At 34.6% G+C, this 15,000-nt stretch overlaps 1 protein-coding gene across 1 annotated transcript in view; it reads left to right on the forward strand.

Annotated features, from left to right (window-relative positions):
* LOC137652414 (uncharacterized) overlaps positions 1 to 15,000 on the forward strand; it is a 605,768-nt gene that overhangs the window by 568,827 nt on the left and 21,941 nt on the right. Inside the window, exon 4 of the mRNA XM_068385812.1 lies at positions 1 to 839. This exon is cut by the window's left edge and continues 1,923 nt beyond it. Coding sequence (XP_068241913.1) covers positions 29 to 839 — 811 coding nt within the window. The 5' untranslated portion in view covers positions 1 to 28. The remainder of the gene's footprint in view (positions 840 to 15,000) is intronic.

A 15,000-nucleotide genomic window follows, 5' to 3' on the forward strand; every position in this document is an offset into this window, starting at 1 on the left:
ATTTTATATTGACAGTCAGTATAAGACAATGGCTCCCAACGTAGCCTTCCAGGATAGTGAAGAGTCTAGTGTCGAATTGGTCTTGCAAACTAATCCTCAAAATAGTGACCCAATTCCCGAACTTCCAAAGCAATTCCAGCCTCACTTGGAACAACATTACCGAGGACAAGATAATCAAAACTTACACCAGGTCCGCCTTCTCCATGAGATTGGAGACTTACGGACTTTACCAAATACCCACCAATCCGTAACGCCCATTCTAAGACCTAGAGTGATTCAGCCGGATACTACCACAACACCCCGTAGTGCCACGAACATAGGAGGAGTTTCAGTAGTCGAAATAAGGGACAAAAACGTCAGAAATAGACCCTCAGGGGTTCCGTCAGATGGTTTCCAGAAAGGAACCCTTTTACCTCCAACGGTCCCATCACGCGTTGGTAATTCTCCGGGAATTGCAAGCACTCCTAGAGGAAGGGAGCTTTTTCCTAACCCTACAGCAGCGCCCCAAGACGTAAGAACGCGCATTCCTGCAAGAAAACCTGATAGTGGCGTTTTGCTTTCGACAAAAGAAAGACCTGCTGTGTTCACCAATGTAGATGACCTCGGAATTGACGTCAATACAAAACCACCGCCCTCTCCCACTACAAGAACTTCAACCGCTACTCTTTCTACGACAAAAGGTTTTGTTGATACTGGTGTCCTAAGAATTCCAGGTCACGAACCAGAGGCCCCAGCTGACTTGAACCTTGTCCACCATGACAGAGCTATTGATACCACGAACCAAACGGGTCAAGAGGGCATCTTAGTGAAGGATGACACGAGTGTCATTACGAGTGAAGGTAGGTCTGTAGGCTAAACATGTAGCCTAAATGATAAAAGGGCAGTCTCTTGGGAGAAAAAGAGCATCCAAAATCTTTGATTTCTATTGAATAACTAAAGTGGTTTTCCTTTTTAATGCATGATTGAAACTATTTTTATTGCGTTCATAAAAATTTTCACAGATATTTGAAAGTGGTCTAGTGTCAATGGTTTTTTTTTAAGTAAAAATAGTATATTGGACAACTATAATGAGAGTCGAAATTATTTTTGAATTACTAAAGTTTTTGAAGTCTTCCAATTTCATCCGTTCTATTTTAACACCTCCCCACTTGCCATTTAGGCTTGTATTTTCAGTGCATATGTCTCTCTCTCTCTCTCTCTCTCTCTCTCTCTCTCTCTCTCTCTCTCTCTCTCTCGATGACTCGTCCGTTTTTTGTCTGTTGTTGCACAGAAAATAAAATCAGAAGGCTATTTAATACAAAAAACTATTATTTTTTTTATGTCATGATTTTGCAAGTTTTATTTTGTTCGAGGTTTTCTTCGAACTGGTAGATTTTTCATTAACTGCAATAACAAAATAGTAAAAAAATGACAAAAAGAATTTTTACAAAGCTAGTTATATTGTTCTCATTTTTTGCCAATTTTTTTCGTTTTTTTTTTTCTTAAAGGACATAATTATTAGACTATGTGTAATTAATCATTTACTATTTAGAATTATACCATGGATGACTTGAGATTTTACATACTGATTTAAAGTTCACAATTACAATACAAGATGCCGATAGTAGTAACAACGAATGTAACGTCGAAATGTAGCCTTATGGTGAATGTTATATTGACAAAATAATAAATCGTCACAAGATTTATCCATAAAGATTTATATCGAAAATCTAGCCACAAGGACACAACTTTTGCCTAGGACTTAGTTGTTCGCAGACAGATAAAGGAGAGGAATTAACCTTAATCGGAAGCATTAAGAGCTTTCAGCTAAATTAGTGTGATGTTGATCGAAACCTCGATTGATATCCTCAGTCATACAGTTGCTGTATAGCATGAGCTCTGCTGAGGTAATCTTTGAAAAGGTGTGTTGAATTCCACTTCATCTACCAAGCGCACAAATAACAGACAAAAGGTTAAAATGGGTGGCTTTAATTTATGCACACTCGCCAAGCTTTCCTCTGTACCCAGTCTTGGTTAAACCATTCGGGATGGCTTTGGAGATCCCCTAAAGTGGAGATAGGTTCACAACCTTGGAGTCGCTTATTTACCATTTGTAAACGACTCCATGAAAATATGCTCGAGTTTGCTGGGCGTCATAGCTATGAAGTTCGGTAAGAGAGAGAAAGGTTCTGGGAAAGTTTAAGTGAGGTTGCGTAGGCGAACGATAGGGCGGTTTTTATGACGATGAAGAGATTGTGGAATGGAAGGGGAGAGAACACGGTTCGGTTAATAGAAGAAACACATGTAAAGGAAGGAATTATGATTTTGGCGTTAGATAATTCCTGTATAAAAACACGTGAATGTGAGAAATTGAAAGACAATATATTGCTGATGAAAATATAAGCAAAAGGAAAAAAGTAAAATTTGATGCTGGAATTGTATTCAATATCATGTTTATGGTGTCTCAATGATTTGCACATTTGGGATCGTTCGTAAGTAATTATTGATTCGGAATATTTCAATTAGCAATTACTTAGGAATTCATTGAGGATTAAAGACAATCAACAACATTTTCTAATGAGCAATTAATATTCATATTTAGTGATTCTAGTTCATCGTAGTTGACAGATTTTGTCTACTTTGGCCAACAGTCTAGCAAAACAACTCTGTCATCGGGTGATTCTTCACAGATTTTACCTCTATGAATAGTGTAAAAGTTTCTTCCTCTTTTATTTTGAACCATTTAATGTGATTCAATTCAACTGAACTGTCCAGAGATATCAAAATAACTACATATTTCTGTTTATATGTGATTATAGTTACGGGCTACATCTATTCAGGATTGCAGTATCCATCTGTAAATCTTCTTCTTTATTGTGGAAGGGGAACGGGTTAGTATACTATTCAGTGGAAAAGCCAATGTCTCTTTATGAAATAAAATTAGAAATCAGATCTAAAAACGATTAGAAAGGAATTACTCCTCACAAGATGAAAACAGAAAAGTAAATTAGAGAAAAATGTAATGAGGATAAATATCCCAACGAAGAATAAAAAAAAGAAGAATTATTGAGGATATCGGAACTGATAACACTAATGTAATAAATATTAATACAAATACCGAGAAATGAGGCTGGAAAGGTAAATGTATAAAGATTCTAATATAAGGTATTGGGGAGTTGAGTGAATAACTTTACAATAAAAAAGAAATGAAGATGAAATAAGATTTTCTCACAAAGGAGTCCCGGATTTGACCTCTGATGTGGCAGGGGCAGATGTGCCGTCTTGACAGGAAATTCCACTGAATCTTGATGTGGGGCTTTCTTTTAGGATCCATTCACGAACGTTATTCACTGTATAACTTAGTTCCTTTGTGGAAAAATCACACTCGCAATATTTTTGGGGGATGAAAATTAGTTTCTTATATTCTTTATTACGTTATTAGATGTAAATCTTTGTTTCTGATGCAGACAAAGAAAATATATACTTCCTAAAGAATTGTCATTATTTTAGTCTGGTCTTTTTAGTTCCTTATCAGAACTCCATTTGAATGTACACCACATTTCGGTAAAGTCAGAAAAATAGAGTTATCTTATTGACTTCATTATTCTGGCTAATTTTCTTGGGTCTCAGTTCCTCAACATGTCATCTCGGTTTGAATGAACAACATCAGACGTTCACACCACTACTTTTATTACCTTAAGTCTCTTACCACACTAGTGGGTTACCTTAGGCAAGGCCCTGTGCTGCCATAAGGTCATCTTAATCCAAACTAATCAAGCCTTTTTCTCGGTTGATCAATCTTCCTTCTGTCTTTACTCTGTGAGGTTCCAGGTTTTTTTTTCTCTGGGTGGAGGTAGTTTGGTTGGGGGGGGGGGGGGTTCAAGGAGCAAGAGCCTGTGTTGGCACAAGGCCAGGCAAACATAGCAGCGGTAAGTTCTCTCTCTCATTGTAATTGGAATCGCTGATTCACTCGTGATTCTCGGCAGTCTGTAATGGAGGTAACCTTGTGCGAGGGGCGGGTGACTTCATTTTATTTTGTAGCGCCCGTGAGTCACTTAATGTTATTACCTCTTTATTATTTTAATCAAAAACGAGAAGAAAAAAAATTGCCTAATAGGATCAATCTCACGATCATGACGCATTACATATCCACTATTTAGTTTGACTGGGGAATATCTGATAACCAGATTTGTCACTTATAGCAAAGTTGGAAGCGAGATGAAAAGTAGAAAGAATTAAAAAAGTATTAATTATCATACAAAAGCAGATGGATGCTTTTATCCAATCTTCTGAGTTTTACTTTCTCTCTCTCTCTCTCTCTCTCTCTCTCTCTCTCTCTCTCTCTCTCTCTCTCTCTCTCTCTCTCTCTCTCTCACACATACTCAAATTCTGCTTGGTGGTCAGTTCCATGTTCTCCAACACAAGCTCCATCTTTTTATAATAATCCCAGTTTAGATTTTGTGGAATCTTAACACTTCAATTTATACTATCCCACCTTCTATTTCTTTCAGCGCAAGTTAGACAAGCTCCTATTTTGAAACAGTTGATAGTTTTAAGCAAACTAGACTTCATTTGATACTACTGTTAATTTCTTAAAATGGTTTTCTGCGTAGATATGCTTAAAGCAATTACTGTTTCTTATTGATAATCATATTTTATGATATGCAATGTTGAAAACCCGCCACTGTCGTTTCTAATGTATTAAGTTTTTTGTCTTCATCAGTTGTTAAACTTGAACTCTTATTTGAAGGATTTCTTTGTCGTTGTTCCATTGTGTTGTCATTGTCAATATTGTTCCTCAATTCCAGCTTTTTTACGCTTTCACATATATAGTAATTTCGAACATTTCTTGTTTATGCTGATAGTTCAATCTGAAAAATTCGTGTTTTTCATCTTTGACTCTAGGTCTCCTTTTCTCTTAGCATTAATGATAGGTGTTGCTGTCTCCAATAAATAGACTTTACACAATGTGTGCAGATATGTGTACGTGCACGAGCTTATTTCTCTACTTTCTCCTCGTAATTACTCAAATAACTCTTCATTTGCTCTTTGATACTTTCTCAGTGTTTGCAATCTGGATTTATAAAAACCTTGGAGCTTGGGATCTTATTCTTACAATTTTCATTGTTGCACAGAAATCACCAGATTCTGGGGTTGAAGTTCGAATGATTGTTCTTGACTTAAATGCTGCTTTGGACCTTGTTAATCATGGCGTCCTTTTTGCAAACGAAAGCAGATGAGAGAGTTGGTGAGTAATTTCTTATCATTGTTAAGGGATCTTTAATTACCACTACACAGTATACCAGTTTTATTTCAGGTGTGACTTGATTGTAGATTAATCTTCCTAATCAGAAGGTTGAATCGATGGATATTTAGAAGTTCAAACTTGCAGGGAATTTTTATAATGTTGAACAGGTTGAGACGATTCTCTTTTCATTGTTTATATATGACAGATCTATTTTAGCGTTGTTACTGATCTTAAGGTATTTTATATCTTTTACTATTTCTTCTCATAAATAGTTAATTTATTTCCTAATTTCTTTTCCTCACTGAGGGTTTTTCCCTGTTAGTGTCATTGGACTCGTAGCATCCTGCTTTTCCAGTTTAGCTGGTATTAATGATGATATAATATAATTAATTGTTGACGGGCATCATAGTCACTCCAGGTATGTAATATCTGATGTTCTTGAGAGTAATGTTCTTGGCTCTTTACATTTTATGTTATACGCACACGATATGGGGTTTGGCATAGAAAACATAATTAGTCTCTACACATAATGCTATTCTCATTTCATCGATCCATCCTCTAGGGAGTAATTTGAGATTGCTAAGTCTCTTAACAGAGATCTAGGTAAGATTAGTGCATGATGCAAAATGAGGTGGATGAAGATGATGCTAACATAATTTATATCATAATTGTAAACATATCTCGAAAATTGTCTTCCTAACAAGGTCTTTTAATGACTGCGTTACTTTAACGGCATAGAGCTTATATAGAAATATAGGTGCCATTCTTAATTGCAAATTAACTTTAGAAAATCTTGTCCAGTCTGCCTTCTTTCTTTAGACAAAGATTTGGTGTATTGAGAAAATATTCCAAGATTTTTAAGGAATCGTTTATAAGAAATTTGTTTAGATTCTTATATGCTTTGGATATTTTTATCCTGTCAGTTCATCAGTATCTGGCTCTCATCCTGGGCTTATAACAGTTACTGTACATTTAAGCTACTTTGCCTGCTCTGTAGCAATCAAGTTTTTTTTTTTTTTTTTTTTTTTTTTTTTTTTTTTTTTTTTTTTTTTAAGAACCGTTTGTATCCAGAAGTAATTAATTCCAAGTCATTTGTCTTAGGAATTTTTCGATCATTTGATTTGTGTTAACTCCTGACCTGACCGTGTGTTGTACTTGGATCCCATACAAACCGTCATAAATTTTTGATTTACTAACTAGATATCCTCTAAGAGTTTTATCCAAGGATTTTCTCACCATGCTTCCGTTATACACAGTAAACAGAAATAGAGCAAGTAAAAATTCCTTTCTCTCAATCATTTCAAACTTCTTATTGTTATGTATCCTATTTTCGCACTCCAAAGGATTTCTCTTGCATTTATCTTTCAGGATTTCAACAATATCTTGATCAAGTTAGCTCCATCAAAACGCTTCTTCAGTCTGTAAAACGTTAACACATAAATCTTCCCTGATTTTACTGTATAATTCAAATACTTTGAACTTTCCAGCTGTTTCTTTTGTAAACTGCAATAGCTATTTGGAAACTTCAACTTTTTTTTTTAAGGTTTTATTCTATTTTGAGTTGTACGTATGCCCGTATGTGGTATTGCTAGAAAATACTGTTCTCGAAGCTACGCTCTCGGCCTTACAAATCTTATGTTCATTTCTGATACCGTTGTTCCGTGAGTCAGTATCTTGCTATTCTCTGTCGATAAAGTGCGGGTCTCTATTACTTTTTCCTGCTTCTTTCCACTTTCTGTTTCACCCATTGCCTTTCCCCAATTTATTTGGCCATTTTTATCTATTTTTCTCTCCTTTCCTCTCCTTTTTGCTTGCCTTTGACAGTAACTTTCCAAACCCCTTAAGAAAAGATGCTTTTTTCGCCTCAAGTTTAATTTGGTTATTCTTTTCTTGTATGCTGGAATTTAATTTCGAAAGACTTTCGAATTTCCCCCTCCAGTCTTTGTAATATCGAATGTAAATGTTGTTGAGTTTTGTATACTTTTATGGACTTGAATGTCTTCACGAATTGGCAAAATTAGAATTGCTTTTCTCTTTCATAGGGTAAAATATTTCAGAATAATCAGCTATTAAAGAATGTAGCATTTTACATCTATTTGTTATTTAATCTAAAAGATGGAGGATAAAGGAGTTATCGCTAATACTTAGATACAAGAAAATTATCCCACGATTTAGGTACTTATTCATCTTACTGCTTACCACGGGCTCTCGTCTCAAGATACGTGTGCAAAGTTTTATAGTGTTCACGTATCCTTGACAGTGCAGCTCTTTCTGAGTTTACGATGCTTCAAGACTAAATAATGTTCACATTATAAAAGATACAGTATCAAACTCAACTGCGAGTTGAATTTCATGTTGTTTTATTTTGGTATTAAGGAACCTATTCCTACTATCCCAAACTAGTGAAAGATTGGAAGTAAAAAAGAACTAAACTACACTTATTTCTCATACTTATAGGGCAAGCTATTTTCTTGTTTTATGTCTATGAAGTGAACCCGTTTAAGCTTACGTAACGTTACGGGAAGGAGGAGAATCTGGTGAAAGGCTTGTTTTCCTAGTGTTTCGGAATGTAGTCCAAGATGTTCTTCCCATATTTGTGCTCAAAAGTCATGGGTATTGTTTTTTATCAGTCTTAATCACAAATACAAAATTAAAATTTTCTTGACCTAATCAAGGCATTGGCTATGATTGATCTTTCACAAGCAAATGCAATTAAATATCTTTGGAAATTTTTCCACTTATTGCCTGAAATTCCAAAACTCCAGATATTACCTCTGAATTCGATTCACTTTGCCTGTCGAAATCTCGCAATATTTTTTTCTTTAATGGAAAATAAGCGCCAATTTTACACCAAACGCATACCAGTTAACGTGAATTGAGGCCGAATAACTTGAGATTATGAGGGAAACTTGCTTACAATCGAAGGAAATTAGAGAACTAGGATTTTGAAGGACGACAAGGCGTGATTGATGCGCTCTTTACCACATCTCCGTTGCCTAGTTCGTGACTTCCGTTTAATTGCCCAATAACATGGCTTTTGATACAACTCGTGAGCTCATGCCAAATTCGTCTCGAAATCACTTTCTTGAAGTATAACCATATGTTTCAAAAGGGGTGGGGGTGGGGGGAAGTGGGAAGGGTTGTGTAAAAGGCATGCTTTGGTAAGAACGAATAATAACTACTAGAATTTCTTTTCGAAACCTATGTGCATAAACAGACTAAGAAGTTGCATGTAAAGTATGCATTTACCCAATCTTTATGAACACTGGATGATTTCAACTTACGCACACAAAACACACACACACACATACACACACACACACACACACACACACATATATATATATATATATATATATATATATATATATATATATATATATATGCTAAAGCGCTTGTGCATCAACTATTTTTAGGTAACACTTTATTAGTTTTCTGTATCTTTTCTTGTCTACTCGAAAAGAAATTTGAAGGAAAAGACGAAATTTGTTATTGTGCTACTCCATTTATTCAGTTCTCTCTGACAGCTGTCTCAGCCAATAACTATTGGCTTTTCTCAGGGCATAAGCCTTGCATGTGTCTCAAAAGTATTTTTTTTTTACCTGATAATCAAAGCGATTTCATTTAGTCAAACTTTTTACACGATAATCACCACAATTTCAATAAATCAAATATCAAAAGGTTTTGGGTAAAAAAAAGAAAAAAGAAAAAAAAACCTGATCGGGAGGTTGAGAACATAGTCTTGTAGTTTCTGTTGGGACGCTCTTGATTTTAGAAGATAAGGGTTACCAAGTCTTTTTAAAGGGCAAGCGTGTGTACGTATGTGTGTGTGTGTCTTGAATAGACCCGTTTTTATGTATATTACGGAATTTATTGTTCCTGCATTTGTTCAAGCGTTTTTTTCATTACCATCCGATTATAGAGAATAGTGTAGTTGCTTAGAATTTCAGGTTAATTGGAATCCTTTGTCAATCATTGTTGGTCAAGTCACCAAACACACACAAACATAACACACACATATATGTATATATATATATATATATATATATATATATATATATATATATATGTGTGTGTGTGTGTGTGTGTGTGTGAGTGTGTGCGTATATACATGTCTGCGTCAGTAAGCGTCTATTATATATATATATATATATATATATATATATATATATACATACATATATATATATATATATATATATATATATATATATATATATACATATATATATATATATATATATATATATATATATATATATATATATACGTGTGTGTATGTGTGAGTGTGTGCGTATAAACATGTCTGCGTCAGTAAGCGTCTATTATATATATATATATATATATATATATATATATATATATATATATAATATATAATATATAGATATATATCTATATATATATGTATACATATATGTACAGTATATATATATATATATATATATATATATATATATATATATATATATGATAGTGGAGAAATTTTGGCATTATGTTGCACCTCTTAAGAACTTTGTATTTCCTAAGAAACATGAATACATCAGATCTCAAAATAACTCGCGTAAGAATGTATTCTTTGTATGACAGAGGTGTTGCACTGTAGTATTTCATCTAGGAGGTGGTCAGAGTGGCAATTCTACTGCATCAGTTTGTGCGAAATTACCCATTGAAGAATGTTTTAAGATAGACTTAGCAATTGTTTAATTTTTTTTTCAAACGTAGTAGTAATGATTATTTACGCCATTCTTAGTGAGATTTAGGTTTACAATACGTTAGTGTAGCAGTAAACGCTTGATCTTAATGTCTGAAAACTGAATCATAAAAGGACTGATAGAGTTTAGGTAATGGAAGTAAGATTGGTATCATGCTGCGCCTTATGCACCGGAAGTGGAGTTCCTGTGTTAGAGAAAAATAAAACCCTCTGTCTCCTGCTTCATGTTTCTTCATAATCGGTATTCATTTGTAATGAGCTTTATTATATATAGCATCGAATAATCGATGTTGTACTTTTAGTCAAATGTGAAATCTATTTTGTTTTAACTGTTAATATTGCTATTAATAGAAATATGTGCATTGTTATGCACCAAAGTTACAAATTACGTTTGCATGTATACCGCTGTTGGCAGTAGTTAGAAGAATTTTTTAAAAAGAGTTATCCCTAAGTTTCAGTTCCAGTTTTCTATAACCTTGTGCTGGAGTCAAATCTAAAGAGAGTAAAGAAAAGAGGCCATTTACTTCTGCTATGACACTTTGGAAATTTTTTCCTCTCCCCCTCCCCCCCTTCTCTCACTCCCTTCCTCTCCTACACGAACGCTGGAAATGAGGTCAACGGTAATAACTGCCTTCACTCATATTGTTTTTACTTCATTTTTTACCTCTGTCTTTTCCTCCTGTTTTATGGAACTTGCTTACCTTCACATTTTCCCATAAGCCTTGGAAAGAGGAATCTGAGTACCCTCTCTCTCTCTCTCTCTCTCTCTCTCTCTCTCTCTCTCTCTCTCTCTCTCTCTCTCTCTCTCTCTCTCTCTGAAAGACAGAGCAGGGGAAAATAATTAGACGTTAGCGTCCATAGTTCCGTAAGAACAAATACCATCAAAATAGCAGAATTTCGATGAGATAATCTGTACCTTGCATTAACTAAACCTTACCTAATATATGCACAAAAGTAGATTCTCTTTCATTTTCTCACACATAAATCCATGCTCATCCACGCGTAAAGTATTCTTGTTAGCAAAATTTATCTCTCTCTCTCTCTCTCTCTCTCTCTCTCTCTCTCTCTCTCTCATACATTTTGTAGTTTCGTTAACTCTAAGTCGTGACTGTAGGTGTGTGTCTCCCTTATGGTAGTTTCACTACTCAGTCCTCGTGACTGGGGTGGTCACGTGTAAGAAAGTTAAATAACGAATATAGAAGATGTGCTGCGCTCCCCGTCTTCCTCCGCCCCCATCTCACCCCTGAGCCACCTTACTTACATAAGGCCGATACGACGTGTAACTGTGAGTAAAGACAGGGAAATCTAGAATTGACGATATCGTGGACTCTTTCCCTCTTGAATCGTTACCACTTTTAAGAAATTCTCTTTCTTATTCTGTAATGTACGTTTCTTTCAGAATGGCCTTTCTTACCGGGACGTTTGTGTCTTGTTTATATGAAATGTCTGTTCTTTCTTGGTGGAACATCAATTCTATCTGAGAGCTTTCGGAAGAGATCCATCTCTTCTGTATTACGCGTTCTTCTGAAACATTTTCATATTTTGGAAAGTCTTCTGGGAGTTGTTCGTCTGTTGAACAACTGTTTGTTCTTGAAGGTTCATTTTGAAAAGTTTATTATATTCAAACTCACCATTCTTCATGGAAACTATACATTTTTGTGGTTTCTTGAGTTGGAGTTTTTTTTTTCTTTATCGAGATATTTTAGTGTTTTTTAATAATAAGGGGAATAGTTTACTAACATGATTACGTGAAATGACAAGAAGTTTAGAGGCGTCGTCTGGAAAAGGAAGCTTTTCTGAACGAATAGAAGAATATAAAATATTTATCCAAATCCATATCCCGGTATATTTCATAATAAACGGCGTCTTTAACGGAAACGCTTCATATAAGTAGTTATGTAAGTTTGTATTTAGTTGATTTTACATTTATCGAAAAGAAACAGAATAGATAGGTTTAAAATGGAAGACTTATAAAGCTATAAAGTCGTAACTGTACTTACGTAAAGTAAATGGGTGCTCCTCTGCGCACGCACATAACTCTGCTGGAGGCAAAGAAAATATTCCCGTAGGCTGGCCCTCGGGCCTTCGTCAGGCTGTTTGCCACTAGTTCGTTTGCTTCTCCTGTGGAATAATTACAGTGTGGACTTTCCCTCCTATTTGCGGCTCTTTGGCATTAGTACATTTTCTGTTCATTGACCTTTGGTTTCTTCTTATTTTAAATTGTCTTCATATTCCCGAACGAACTTTGGTCCTAAATATCTCATTAGTTCTATTATTGTTGTTTTCATTATTATTATTCTTACTACTATTAGCTAAAGACAAATTGTAAACCAGTCAAACATCTACTGAAGTAAAGCAATACATTTACTGTATTATTTTTTATATAAAGTCATAACTCGTACTTTATGGATCCAATGGATTCCATTTGTTACTCTTGGAAACATTCTTTGTTGGTTCTTTCCTACATTTCAATTATCGATTTGTGATGAGGAATGTAACAAACCGCATATTCAGTGGGAAACGTTCATGACAAACTATTGACACTAAACTGCGAAAATAATCCGATTATAGTTTTATCACCAGAGAACATGTTGAGAAAAATTGCGAAAAGTTCAAAATACAACAAATGCTATTATTTATGATTTTAATGCTTGAATGAATTTTTAGTTTTAAGCACACTGTTAACTCGCTTCCATTCCCAATGGTTGCAAATCTCTTGAGAAATGTATTCTGTTTCCATTGTAACCCACTCTGCGGTTAGCCATTCAACTCTTGCATTACAGACGTATTCAGTCTTTCCTGTAGCTGATGGGCCTTTGGATCAGGGCGGGGGGAATGGGGGAGCAGAGGCCTTCAGTATATTCATTGTTCGTTGTAAGGAAATACCACCTTCCCTTGGCCTATTTGAGACCATTGCGTTGTGTAATCAGGGTAGGGGGTAGAGTTCACTATTATATCTCCTGCCTTTGAATGACAATTGTAGTATCGTCATTATTATTTATGTTTTGTCGGGAATGACAAGTGAAGTAGGATTGCACTTCGGTACTGTTCCAGTTTTAGATACAAGTTAAGAAGACATTGGAAGAGGCTGACGGAATACATATGAAAACAAGTTCTTGAAAATGTGTCGAGAAAATTTAGTTCTGAATAAGTCTTGTAAAAGTGAAATCACGCCCATTTTTTTTATTCGATTTTTGGAAGTCTTTAACGTTTCTGAGATTGTAAATATGCCGTTACCGAAGAAACGGCTGCAATTAGAATTATAGACTCTTCAATTAGACTAAAATAACACATTGACGTAAATGTTTTATTTCGATTCTGTTTTTACATTATTTTTTTTTTATATTTTATATTCTTAAAAGTGTTATTGTCATCATTGTTTTTTTTTTTAATGATCTTGTTATATTAATAGCGCACACAAACAAAATGGAAGGTACATATATAACTCAGTAAATGATTTCAAGGAAGGGGAGAGTAATATTGGAATGCTCTCAGACATAACCAAAGCAAGGCCATTCGTGACTGGAGCACTGCTATCGTGAGCGCTCATTTTTCGCGAGGAAGATCTCTTCGTGAAGCCTTTCTTGACTCTTTATCACCCTTTTGGTCGTTTCTGTCTTCTAAACAACTTGTCTTCCTTGTTTCAACTTTTATAAGATTTAGTTAATGTTATAAAGCTAAACCTTATGATAAAGTATTATTATTATTATTATTATTATTATTATTATTATTATTATTATTATTATTATTAAAGTAGTAGTAGTAGTAGTAGTAGTATCATTATCTTCACTGTTTCCCCTTTTATCATTGCTGCTATTGTGATCATGCTATTCATAAAATTTCGTGACCATGGCGTTGTATTTTACGTATCATTTTAATCCCTTTTGATAAACAACACGCCGAAAGGAAAGGTAAATTAAAAAGACTAAGACTCAATTTCAATGGCATATAATTGACTTCCTGCCATTGTTGGGTGTTCCTGACAACGACACAGAGATACGTAGGATTCCGTAGATCTTTTATTGTGGACTCAGCTAGAGTGTTCACCTTTCTGAATCTACAGGTTTAGAATTCACACGTATAATTTCAAATTCCAGCACCACTTATTTGTACTATTACTATTACACTGTTGCTTTAGCGTCAATATTTGTTATTCTCTTCATTTTCAATTTATGACTTGATTGTTTTTACTCAAAGCAGTTACACCCTTAGATATGAATACTTTGATAAGTTATAAAGCGATTTATAAACAAGAGAATTTCTATTTCGACTACTTTATTTCGTCTTTCCAGCACAGTCAGAGACACAATACCATCAACCCATACCCTAAAAAAAAATACTTTTCACATTCATACTTTTCTCATGGAAGTAATCTAATCTATTTTTACACTCCCTAATACTGTATGATTCATGGTAAATTATCGTTATAAATAACTACCCTCCATGAACATTTTCCTTACATGCGCAGTTTCTGGTCTGATTCCTGATAAAAATATAGTAATCACGTAACATTTTTTTTTATTATATTCATTATCCTGATTAAACATATTTCCACTCTTTTGAATGCAGATAGCTTTAACCGCTGACAAGACTTTGTATCTAGTTATTATAAATAGTGTTTTATTTGAAGGAATTCAGCCCGAATTTACAAGCTTACGGCATAAAAGACCAATACAGGAACCGACCTCTTTTAGATAGAAACTTACAAAATGATCTATCCAAGTAAAGGACCTTTGTAAAGTGTCCTATTAAAGGTTCTATTCAGTAAGATTTAGACATTTCATTGTGCTTGTCTGTCCATGAGATGAAAGTTACCTCGTGTAGTCAGTTTGAACAATGGATTTAAAGTTTTTTAACGTATTGAATTTGTTCAAACATCGACTGAACTAAGATCAATAAAAGCTACTGCGTTGACTTCATGCTCCATAAAAGCAGAATGAACCTATCTATCTTTTATTCATTTATTTTTCGTCGGATCAATTTCGTAATATGGAGTCTTTATTTTGTGAATAAATATGCTTCGCCGTCGTGTAGTCTTCGCCACTGCTTCTCCTATTAT

This window comes from Palaemon carinicauda, chromosome 1 (assembly GCF_036898095.1).
Source record: "Palaemon carinicauda isolate YSFRI2023 chromosome 1, ASM3689809v2, whole genome shotgun sequence".
Taxonomy (NCBI): Eukaryota; Metazoa; Arthropoda; class Malacostraca; order Decapoda; family Palaemonidae; genus Palaemon; species Palaemon carinicauda.